The 13,258-nt window shown below is 36.5% G+C and overlaps 1 protein-coding gene across 1 annotated transcript; it reads right to left on the reverse strand.

The window, feature by feature from the left end:
- Positions 1-766: 766 nt before the first annotated feature.
- Positions 767-9,425, reverse strand: LOC140157547 (uncharacterized). The gene is made up of 2 exons (XM_072180778.1): positions 9,279-9,425; positions 767-5,533 (listed from the first exon to the last, which is right to left on the reverse strand). Exon 2 carries the CDS (start codon positions 5,500-5,502, stop codon positions 4,567-4,569), a length of 936 nt encoding a protein of 311 aa, XP_072036879.1. The 5' UTR covers positions 5,503-5,533; positions 9,279-9,425; the 3' UTR covers positions 767-4,566.
- Positions 9,426-13,258: the final 3,833 nt, after the last annotated feature.

The following is a 13,258-nucleotide window of genomic DNA, read 5'->3' on the forward strand; positions in this document are numbered from 1 at the left end:
ATAACTTTGAGAAAACAATGCTGCTTTATCGATCGCCAAATTGAGCCTTTCAATTGAGGAACCTTTCGACTGGTTCTATTTTGGAAAAATCGTGTTCCTTGCAGCAAGTTTGCAACAAAGATGGCAACCAGTTTATTTGTGTTAATTTGGGTATGCTGAACTCGAATCTGCTGTCTGTCAAGCAATATTTTGAAACCTTGACCCTCAAAAAGACGCCCAAATGACCCCATAGGATCGTATAGGTGGCAAAATTTAATTTCATTCCAATAAAACCTTCAAACATGTCAAATTGTGCGTCTGGCCCCGCGGATCCCAGAAATGTAATGTTTGGGATACGACCTATCGTTGAGAAGTTATGGGGCACAAAAGTTTTGCTTGTTGTGTATGTTCGCCAAGCTTAGAGGTTTCAGAAAAAGAATAGTTGGCACTATCTGCGATGTCTAGTTAGCATGTTACACAGCAAAGAACATCTTCTGAACTTGACATCATCGATAGTAAAAACTATTCCTTTGAACTTGAGGAACAGTTTGCATCCATTTTTACGACAATTATTTTAATTTTTCACCCGTGTATAACATGCAAATTGACCTTGGATCGGTTGGGCCTCGTAACTTGGTAACTATTATGTCCTACGCGCAATTATGTTACATTGAGTGATCCTTAGACCCAGACGAATAATTTGACATCTTTTTTTATTGAATTTGGATTATGTTTAATTTCTGCCCCCTGTATGAACATGTAGGGGGGTTTGGGGTCTTTTTTAAGGGTCACGGGGTTCCAATATAGCTTGGCAGACAAAATATTTGAATTCGGCATACCCGAATTAACCAAATTGATTTGGCTGCCAGCTTTGACGCGAACTTGCCGCTTGATGTTTAAATAAGCACATATTTCCAAAATAGAACCAGTCTACTTTGACAAAATACTTGCAATACGTGGAATGTAAAAACGACTTCAGGCGATGCTAACCGGGTTTTTTTTTTTTGTTAGTTTTTGTTCTGTTTGGGTGTGTGGAGTGCATTTGAATTGCAAGTGACCTCAGTCTATAACTATAGTGTTTAGCAAATAAACATGCGACGTTTACACGTTTGTTTAGGTGTTTAAAAATGTTTAATTCCTAGACACTTTTCTTACGTTTATAGCGACTGTTTAACATCGTACGTTTATATTGTTTCAATGGCCCAGGGTGTGTCTTTGATATCTATTTATTTATTTTCTATACCCCAGGTAGCAAATAAAAACTATAACATAAAAGCGAAATTCGGACGCAAAATCAGCATCACTAACGATGAAACAAGTTAATCATACTGCAGTTACTGTCCGTTTTCATATACACAATACACAGTGCTCTCACCATTGACGCGTGACCCCTACAAATAGTGTATGTTAGAAGTATAGGATATTGCCTAGTTAACGTCGCTGTGTGAAAAATAACCGGCCAATATTTAAAGTATTCTCTGAAATTCTAGAAAATATAGTTTTGTAACATGTCCTAAATTTTTAGCTTATTTAGGTGTTTGGAAATATTCGCACTTTTGTGTTTTAGGAAGGATATGTAAACGACAGATAACACCAAAATATGAAGAAATTATTTCCAAACCGTGTTAAGTCAACAACCATTATGTTAGCTTATGTTTCTCATTTTCAAGAATGCTGGTTAACAATAAGCAGACTATTGTCTCATTTCGTGAACAAAGGCCCACACAGTATTGTTATCTTGCGTTCGCTTTATAATCGTTCACCCAACTGAAACTATAATACCAGCTCATTGCCATACCGCACAGGTAAAACAGAAACATGTACGGTGTGGATTTAACCAGAGAAGATCTGATTTAATCAGTTGAGCTGTTTTCAATGAGTGTTATCTTGGTTTAATAGCTTTTAATGGGGTTTACGTCCTGCAAAGGTCGTGGTGAATTCTACTGTAGACATGACTGCATCATGTCTCGGAAGGGTATCAAGTTTTCAGATTTTTTTTAACATTATGCCCTCAAGATTTGTGTAGACCGCCGAATCGTTGCCACTTGAACTGGCGCGTCTATGTTGGGACTCTGCAGGGGTTGGTCAGTTTCTCCAAAGTTAAGTTCTTGACACTCGGCACATGACACCGTAAACTGCATCACTAATGCGGCCCTTGGACTGCTTGTCCTTTGGGTACACTAGCGAATGCCGCGGGGTATTTATTGGCTTAAAGTGTGTTGTGATTCCGTGATCGCGGTAAATTCTCTTGAACAAACATTTTGAGGACAGCTGTCACAGATTTGACATTGATGACGTTGTCATCTTGGATCGTGAACCCCGTTTGGTTTAAACGGGGGTCAAAAAAGCAGTGTGGGTACGAGTCGAACAACCGTCTCTGAACAGGAGCAGGGGCGTTAGAGTGAATCTGTCACTTGGTTGATGGTTGGGATCGGGTCATCAAGCAACTTCCTCATCGATTGACCACGCATGACCCTAGATCTTCCACCAACCTGAAGGCCAAAGATTTTGGCTGCAGCGTCGGTGATTCCATTTATTAAACCAAAGTGAGTTTTTTCTGGTTGACAAGATTCAACTTTATACAATTTCTATTTACACTCGTTTATCAAAAATAGACAAGGTACAACAAATTATTAGGCAATGTTACTTTATCACAGCTCGGAATGTTCACACATATTCCTATCGTATAATGTATATATACGTCATTATACAAGTGTAAAAAGTCGCAATAATTTAATTGTTTATAATTATTATATGATTAAACATTGACTAAGCTAAAAGCAACATTCGGATACAAAGTCAACATTACTAAGGGTGACATGTTTTAATTTGTACAAAATGCAAAATTTATTTCATGGGGCATCGCGTTTTTTGATTTATTTTTAAGAGGAAGAGCTAGTTTATATATATAGCAGAGTTTGATTATATGAAATCCTTTAATCGTTTTCTCCCCCGCAATCCAAGGCCGGATTTACCATTAGGCTAGATAGTCCCGGGCCAAGGACCTCACAAAAGTAAGATATTCTCTTTTTCATTATTAATATTGAAATGATTGGTTTCATAACAAAACATACTTGCTAAAAATAAGTTGTATTAATTCATTGTAACTTCCGATTCCAGTGTGGGTCAAATTTTGGGACCATTTTGGCATCTCAACTTATGTTAATACCTCCACCAGGGGACTTTAAGGGGGCACCGTGTCTCTTCACTTCACGTATCCGCGGGTCCTCATGCTCATCGGCAGATTTTAAAATCACCAAAGTGGCATCTCATTTCGTGAACTTTTCAGAATAAAAACACCCCTTTTTAGTGACTTCGCAAAATTTTTGCCCTTCAACAAATCCCAATTTTTGATTAAAATGCGAACAATATTTGAAAGATGGCCTTTTTGGACAGAAACGTGTACGACATGTCCCAAAATTGAGTAATAACGTTTGTGTACTTTTGAGTCCCAAAATAAGAATTTCGAGCAATATTAGGAGAATAACCACTCCACTGATTGCCAGAGTCAAGATTCATCAACTCAAATTTCTCGGCCATATAATGCGTCTTGAAGATGATGAGCCTGTGAATGAATATGCCCTTTATATTCCACCACATGGGAAGAGGAAACCGGGACGGCCGCGGACACTGTACTTAGAGTATGCACAGCGCCTCCTGGGAGATACTGAAGGGATGCTGCAGCCAAACAAAATTGTTTCGCTTGCCCAAGATCGCAACAGTTGGAGAAAGCTTGTAGTCGCCTGCTCCGCAGCCGACTGATGATGATGATGATGAATCATTGTTTGGAAAAATTCCCTTTTTGTGTGTGTTTCGCGCATCGCGCTTCTGCAGCAGAAATCAACACATACCGTAAAACCTCGTTTACAAGCATATAGAGTGCTGATGAAAGCTATATTAATCCAGGCGCCATTTAGGAATTTGAGCAAATAAATATTACAGATCCAAACATATACAAACAAGTATTATTGTAAGACCAATCTATTGTATTGGCATATTTACGCATGTATCATATTAATTTAGCTTTCATAAAAAACACTATATGCTTGTAGACGAGGTTTTACGGTATTTCGCGAATTTGAAAAGCATGAGTACCCGCGGCTAAACAAAGTACGGGACAGAGATCCGGGCCGGGTGCGGGTCCCTGGACCCACACCGAAAGGCTCAAGCAGCGCGTGTCACATCTCACCCTAAGGGCTTCAACATCAGCTCAAGGTGAGCTTGGAGTTTCCAAATTTTGGCCTGACCCATGACCCTGAAAAGGTAAATCCGGCCCTGCCCACCACATCCCATGCCAATACTAACTTCAAATTCAGTATGTGGGGTTCTAGCCGCCGGGCCACACCAACCATGTAGTTGTACAGCTGTTTTTTGTGACTTTGGTGTCTTTACTAAGGAGATCTAGTTTTTAAATAATCACGCTATATTATTGAATATGTGTGGCATTTGTTTTGCTTGTCTGTTTTGTTGAGCCACATTCAACATTTATCATGTTGACCTCCCAACCCACCAACCCTAACAAAAATCCCAACTACGCGACAGGAGTTCTTAGTAAACCTCAAACAGTGTCGAATCGTATCGTTTAGGCTATTTGTTTAGAGTCAGTCGTTCGGCATGTAGTTCTTCATAAAAAGGAAATTCTCTGTCTGCCATCCCCTTTAATATTTGCGATACAATTGGGGGAATCTGCTTCATAAGGTCATCTTCAGGGCTGCTACTGTTGCCAACCGTAGCCGGTGATTTTGTTTGAAATCCAGTGCTTGCGAAGGTTCCCGTATGTGCTCCAACCGTTCGAAAGGTAAGTATTGTCTGCTTAGGAACCATCCACATATTTGTCATGACATCTTCACCCAAGGGCCAAGTCAGTAGATCTTCTGTGAATGGAATGCCCACTTCTTTACAATAAGCTTCCAGCATTTCTTTGGGATTCTCCAGAAGCTCGTCGATATCAACGATTACAGGATTGGATTCGAAACCTTCCGCTTTCACGTACTTCCATAATTCATTCAAATACTGAACGGGACGTATTTTGTCCGGAGTGAGGTTTGGGTTTTTAAATGATCCTGGTTGTTGCATTTTCATAAATCCTTTCAGTTGAGATTGCATCATCTTATGGGGATTACGTATTAAGAAAGTATGGCGGAATCCCTTCGGGATTTTATCATGTCGCGACTCTCTAAGAATACTTGCCCCCATATCTTTCACGAAAACCATCTTCTTTCCAGGAAAATCACCTTCTAATTGTTCTCTCAGCCAATCAAAATCTTTGTCACTTGCGTCATATCCACTTTCAATCTTAGCTACTTCTGAAGCGCCTCCCTGCTTTTCCGCCAATTCTCGGTAAGGTTCGGAAAACATCGGATCTTCCACTTGGTAGGAGAATTTACCGATCTGTAGATATGGCTCGTGCCAGGCTACGGTATCAGGCACATAAGTCATGCATTTGAGAAATGAAGTGGACACAGTGCGAGGAGTCGTCCAGAGGAAGACCTTGAGAGGACCTGTAGGTACTTCGCTAGCCATATTATTATTAAACGTCACAACAAATGCAAACCTGAAAAGAACAATGATTTTAAAACAAATCAATTTAATTGTATGCAAAGGGGTACGGGAATGAGCAAGAAAAGAAGTAAACGCACAAAGAGCATTAGTCTGACTACAGCGATCCCGTTCTATGTATACTGCGCCAAAAAAGTATCCTTACACTTACAAGGAAATCCTAATTTTAAAATTATACCATGTGGATAAATTAAAACATGCACCATTCGGCACATTATTATGACACCCCATTGAATCCAATGTAACTTCAAAAAGCAAAGTTACAAGCATTTGATTAGACGAAGGTCCAGTTTTAAAAGTGACAAACTGGCCTATTCAAAACTCCACGAACTAGACATCTGGTTTGAGAGTGATGAATGGCTAATTTATGCGTGTCTTTAATTTAAAACAAAAGGAACAAAAGAAAGCTGAAACAAAAGAACTGACAAATGAAATGAAAGTTTTTAAATAAAGCTTCATTGAAGAAACTGTGTTGTTTCTTTGTTGCGCTTATTGGAATCTTTTGCGCCTTCTATAGGCGAGTTCGTCACTTTTAAAACTGGACCTATTCAATTGCTTGTAACTTTACTTCTTGAGGTCACATTGGATTCAATGTGGTGTCATAATGTGCAGGATAAGATTGTGTAGGCCTATCTATTAAAAAACAAAGATATTCCAACATGGTTCAGTTTTGGAATTGTGATTATTTTTCCAAGCGATATCAAATCAAGGACATGCAAGAATAAATCATTTCCGCAATAAAAAGAAAATACTGCTTTGTCGATCGGAAAAGAGCCAATTTTTCCGTGCAATAATTTAGTTTTTTCGATCAAGAACCCGGGTTTCTCTCTTTTATTTGGCAAAATACTTGCAAACATTTGCACACGGTTGGAAAATGCAGCCCGAAAACATTTAAATATCGGGTTACATATAGGCTATAATACGATGCAATAACACTATTTAAGAAGCATTTCCAAAAGTAAATTTTTACAAAACATTCTTAGTGTTGACAGGCAGGCTCACAACACACACTATGGTGGCGCTATTACCATCTATAGGGAAGTGGAATGTGCATGTACGGTCCAAAAATGACTTTATTGTGGGGCTCAATGGAAAAAAATAACTAAAAAATAATTTTGACAACCAAAACCTAAGTGATGTTGACTTATGTTGGTACTGGCACAATACTACCACATAGTGCAATCTATGTTCCACCAAGTCGAAGCGCTTTAAAGCGCCAAAGTAATTTGTGCGTAAAATCAAGACCATTCAAAACGGATTTCTTACAGTAAAGAATAGAAGGTCATCTGGGGTCACATACAGTAGTGTACATTGTACATGTGCCTGCTGTCACAACTTCACACACAAAATTTTGGGCAATTTGGTGACATATTTTTGTCTGTAATTTCGCTAAGTACATGCGCTAGAAACATGATTGACCCCTTAGTGTTTAGGTAATTTGATTCTCTTTCAAATGACAGAACTTTCAGCTAATATTGAACTTCAAAATTTTATGAATATCCCTAGTGTTGACAAAATATTTTGTTTGATAGAAAGTTCGCGAGAGAATTATTTTTGTCCCGCTTTCACTGGAATAGACCACATACGTGTTGGCACTTCCCTTGTTTTACGTAAGAGATGTTTGTTATCTTTCATGTCAATATACCGAATGTCAAATGTAGCCTTGACAGTTCTCATTTTAGAAAGTATTATGGTAAGTAAAGTTCTTTTAGGAAAGACAGTCAACAAATGAAGAGCTCAGTTGCAAAACCCCTTACATCTACTTTTTGACTTTTTGTGCAATTATTACTTGTTCGATTTGATTCATTTTGGTTTGGGATTAAGTGTTGATGAATATAAACTAAAAGAATAGGTTTGGTATAAGTTCAAGCCTTCCTATATATTTTATTATTTCTTTTATATCGCGCCTTTTGTGTAGGCCTATGTAAGGCCTTTTGCAGTAAAATAATTTACCCCTTTTCTAGAAACCACCTTTTTAATCAAATTTGAGCCCTTTTTTGCAAACATAGTGACCCAAAAGTTTCTTTTGGTATTAATCAAAAAATAATTTTCCTAAAGTTTGTATTCATTTTAAGTTCAAATTTCCGGAAATTCCTTAAGATTTCCCAAACGGGAAATATATGATATCTCCGGAAGGGAAGGTGGTATGAAGGTCAAACAGCCACCACTATGTCATGCCAATAACTCAATTTTAGCCAGAGGTGGATGTAAGGTCTTTTGCAACAGAGCTCTTCAAATATGTACACAACAAAAACTTTTCATAGAAATTAATTTTTATTCAACAGATTTTGCCATTTGTAGGCTAAAGTTAAAAATATTAAAACCTATAATAGGCTTAAAGGGCGGGTCTATTGCAAAAACAAGTTTATCTCTATTCGAAGAGAATAATTATTACATTACAAGTTGACACTCGTTGCAATTTTTTTATGCGTATTTCTCCTGAAAAAAAAGTGGGTAAAGTTCGGGCTCGTACGTGTTCTTCCCCCGTTTGAAGCGTACGTGTTCTTCCCCCGTTTGGCTGATGACGTAAGTAAATGAAGCGGACACTATATCATGCTCTCATCATACAATCACAATCACTTTGACAAGTTTGACATTAGCAACAATGAGTTGTAATATTATTTAACATAACAATGCTGCATTACAATATGCAGACTATTGTTCTCATTTGGGAAACAAAGCGTCACAGAGGATTGTTACTATGCGTTTGCTTTGTAGTATTTCATCCATCTGAATCTATAATAACTATAGCATTGCAATATCGCACAGGGAAATCAGATACATGAGTTTGTGGACTTAACACGGTTTATATGATAGTCTCAGATTGATCACGCTGAAATTCTAAGCTCAAATTATTTTTTAATTTTAGCCCAAATATTTCTCATGATATTGATATACATATGAATTGTAATATTACAATTTACTAATATATAAAAAAAAAAAGCGGCTGATTTTATCCATATGTTTAAAAACCATTAAGTAATAACACTTAACTAAGAGTTTTTTCTGTGAACAACAACAGTATATATTCTGTGCATTGAGAATGTTTATAGTTCCTTCTTGCAAAGCAGGCACAGTCATTTCATGACGTCAATTTTTTTCTATGTCAAATCTGTCTCGTTCGAAGGAACTCAGTTGGTTTTTGCGGAATATCAATTTTAAACGTCTTGTTTTCTCAAAAAAGGAGTCATTTTTATTGTCCTCATAATATATATTAGCTTGACAATGATATGATGTTGTCCGAGCAATATATATGCCCTTTAATTATTATTGCTTTACGTGTACCGTGGTATTAGGCTATTTACAACAATATTCGGCCAGACAAAATGCCAGGGGCATCTGAAGTTAGGTTTCATGCTGATAACAATGCCCTTACACACCAAGGGAAGTGAATGCGGCATGATGGTTGCACACTTTTTAAAAAGTGTAGAAACATATCAAGTATTAAATCATTTTGGCTAGTCGCTGGTCGTGAAACACTGTGTACTACACTGTATGTAGTGACTATAATAGCACTCCCGGGATAGCAATACGAGCTTATGTTAACTTTAAATATACATGAATTAAATTTAGTTAAATGGGCATAAATATTATGCCTCGTGTTTGAAAAGTCTTGTCTGGGAATATACACTACTCCGGGACACTACTACTAATACTAATATGTTTTTGAAAGTTATGCCTATTGTAGTTATTTCTTAAACAACAACAATTATGGGTATATTGTATAGCTATACACTTACCGGAGTTTCTGTACTCAGTTCACGCCCGGGGTTCACACAAGACTATCAACTTCAGCAATGTGCACAATATTTATATTACGGTTCCAAAATGGCAGTGTCACGATTTTAATATGCAAGTGAATTGATTCAGGATCTGCGATTGAATACATGCACTCATGCAAGGTGGAGGTCATGGTGTGAAGAAAACTTGATATGTCTGCATGACAGTGTTGCCAAAAAAGTGTACAATTGGGCTATTTTAGGACGCTTTTTGCCGCACCGTAAAAGAAATGATGTTTTGTCCCCATACTCCCGGGCCATCATAATCGTAAAAGCATTATTTAATCAGTGATTATTTTGTGAACTTATCGAACATATTCTTGTTAAACCCATTTTGTTTAGTTATGATAAAATCCTCGAGAAAATCAACGTTTTCTGACGTTTAAGAACGGTTAATTCTTTTATTTTCACTGTATCGTTGGTATCCAGTTTCTCGTTTCCAGACACAGGTGTTTTAATCCATTTTGGAAACAAATAGATCGCATTTATATTTATCCATGTCTAAAGTTTTTAAAATATCAAGACGTTTTCCCTTTTCCAAGAAAAATCACACACACTATAAAGTACGGAAATGACACCTCTTATGTATCAAGCATTGTGATCTCTTTTAAATAACCCATGCCAGTCTTGTATGTCACTCTATTTGTCTTCAATATTTGTGATGCGATCAAGCAAAATCAGTCGGAACTCGGAAATATTGATTTTGAGATATAGCAAAAAAAAAAAAAAAATTCCTATTGTTTCCTGTTGTTTTGGAAACTCTTTAAGGAAATAATACCCTGATTTTCATCAGTACCCTCTTCTTTTTTTTTTCTTGCAAATTTATGAAGTACATAAATATGTTCATCACCTCATGTCCTGAACTTATAAAATACCTCTACATACAAAGTGCTTTTAGACCATATTAGTAAGTCATTTTAGCCCTATATTTTTGTTTACTGTATCCTAGTAACTCAGATGTGTGTTTCATAACAAACCATAATTTATTCTATTCAACATGTTCAAGTAGAGTACATCAATAGAATACATTAAATCCTTTGTTATACTCTCTATAGAAAATCTAGTGGTGCATGCAAAATAACAGTTAATATTAACACTGAATAAAGTAAATAAACACTTACACAATAGATGCATAAGTCATTAGTCAATTTAATACTATATTGTGTTGTTAGGAGAAGAAATTGTTTCAATTGGTTCAGGTCAAATTTAAGCATCCATTTTAAATACACATGTGAGAGTCTGTGATATCATAATGAGGCATAATTTTGATATTCTGTCTTTAACTGGATATATATATCGAGAAGTGCAAGGTGGATATACTAATATACCTGGGGATGTAAATGGAGAGTACAATTTAGAATGCCTAGTTGGGATGGATTTCACAAATAAATATAAAATAGTTACCAAAATCACAAAAGTTAAGCTTACGGAAAACTACCCAATATGGTGGTATAGGTGACAAGAAATACAATTTTTTTCAACATTGCTGTAGTATGGTTGTGGTAACCTGCTACCTATGGCTTAACTAAGTTTCAGTGAAATAATTTCGCAAGTTAAAAATACAAAATATAGCTCAACATTGAAAATAGAAGCATTTTAACCAGTTCCTTTTTTGATAGGTGTGGAGCACCACGTTCATGAAGTCATAAAAGAAATCAGGAACCACTTATTCCCATTTTACATATCAACCTTATTTTCCTAATGTGTTAGCAACACATATCCAAAATTTTAACGAAATCCGTTGATAGTAAGCTTTCCAAAATGAAGTGAATTTAAAACATCAATGATGTACCACCTTTTGGCTTCTACCTTTAAAAGCATGTAAGCTACATTGATACCGATGCCACCAATAAAACGAGAAGATTTGCCCCTTCATTTTGCATACCACTTTGTCCATTTTTTGTTGTTGTAATTTCTTCACATAATGCAAACAAATGCAAAACAAATTCAATGGGTGTAGTACCCCCTTAATATGGCTCATATCTTTGGAACTGGTTGTTCCATTTCAATGGGACTTCCTGCAAAAAGCAGCCTTGTAAATGCTTTTCCTATCAGGAACTGAAATTTTAGTATTTCCGACTCGCATCACATTTGAGTGCATACAGTCAATACACCAGTAGATCAGCGCCTTTTGTTATCGTCGTGAAACCCAGCAATTAATGAGCCCGTATAATCGTTCACTTAGCGAAGAAGTTATGCAAAATGTAATATCAACATTCCGAGAAAAATGTGGTGGTTTTTTTGTATCGTAAAAGTATGCTAATCACTTCGTAGAAATGGAATTAATCATGATTATAAAATGAATGGTGCCGTTCTAGACTGTGTTAGTTCCATCAAAGGTCTTGGTCTGAATATTTCCTCGTCTTTCACTTGGGATGATCACATTAACAGGGTTGTTAAAAAGTGTAATAAAAAACTTGGTATGATAAAACGCACCATTGGCTTCAATGCCCCTCATAATATATCCAGGACTTTGTACTCGGCCTTGTTTCGTATTGATTTGGAATATTGCTCTCTCTCTGGAGTGGTACCTCAAAGCATAATATCCAGAAAGTTGAAGGGTTCCAGAGAAGGGCAACTAAATTCATTTTAGATTATCCTGAGTCTGAGTACAAAGAACGGTTAACAGAACTTACTCTTTTTCCATTAAGTTTTAGAAGAGAATATGTCGATCTCAATATATTTTCAAGTGCAACCTGGGATTATATGACATCAATCTAGATGATTATGTAGTTTTTAATAGTATTAACAAAGACCGTCCCACCACCAGGTTTTCTTCAGATCCATTGTTGCTGGTAAATCAGCTTTCTAAAACTGAGTGCCACAATATTTTTTCAGCTTATGGTGCCCATTTGGAGCCAGCTCCCTAGTAGCTATGTTGCTTCATTTAAGCAACAAGTGGCGGAGTTTTTTTAGTCCAAATTTGCTCGTACCTTTGATGCAACTTGTGTTTGCACTTGGACCTCTTTTTGTAATTGTCCTAATTGCAGGCAGACTTTACCTGCATCTCAAATTTATTTTTCCCTTCCCTTCTTTTTGGATTTGGTGGGGCGGTCTTAGAGGTGCATATGAACCTGTTCGCTCCAGCCATTCACTGGACTTTTTTTTTTTTTTTTTTTCCTTATAAAAATTATGCTATTGTGTAATTTTTGATGTAACTTTTGTGCAATATTATATCCTTGTAATAAGCCCAATCGGCATTGGAAGTTTGCAATGCATTGTGGGACAGTTTTTGCAGTTTTAGGACACTTTGTCCTTTGACCTATCGGGAAAATTGCTGTAATTATTAATAATTTATTTATTATTGTCATAATGTTATCATTAAAATATTTAAATAATTAATTCATTTAATAATAATGTTTTTTAAGTTTGTTTTTATTCTAGTAACAAGTTTTAAATTATATTTTGTACGCACAAAACCCGAATTTTCCAGATAGGTCAAAGGGCAAAGTGTCCTAAAAAAACCGGAAGTTACAATAGCGATTTGGCTTATTCGTCGGCCGTATCACATACTGACGTATTCGACATTTTTAACATTTTTGAGAAAATTGGTAGGTTTGTTAGTTATGTTCTACTCTATATATTTACCAAAAATCATGCCTCAAAGTGGCTTAATTAGTAAGATATTAATTAATTTAATTATGTCGTATTTACAAAACCTTGAAATGTCTGCATCACATAACGACGTATTTGCCGATCACCTATACTGCGCAAGCCCAGTATATCGTATCTGCAAGTTGAAGAATTTGCCGTTTCACATACTGACGTATTTGCGCGACGTATTTGAGCGTCTCTGTCAATGCACGGCAAAATTGCTGTTTTGTCCTTTTCACATACTGACGTATTTGCGCAACTGTTTCACATACTGACGTATTTGCGCGACGTATTTGTCATTTGAACGGCGAAATTGACATTAGTCCTTTTCACATAGTGACGTATTT

The sequence above is a fragment of the Amphiura filiformis genome, chromosome 7, assembly GCF_039555335.1.
Source record: "Amphiura filiformis chromosome 7, Afil_fr2py, whole genome shotgun sequence".
Taxonomy (NCBI): Eukaryota; Metazoa; Echinodermata; class Ophiuroidea; order Amphilepidida; family Amphiuridae; genus Amphiura; species Amphiura filiformis.

Coding starts and splice junctions, on each gene's coding strand:
- LOC140157547 (XM_072180778.1), bottom strand. CDS start 5,502: ATGGCTAGCGAAGTACCTACAGGTCCTCTCAAGGTCTTCCTCTGGACG.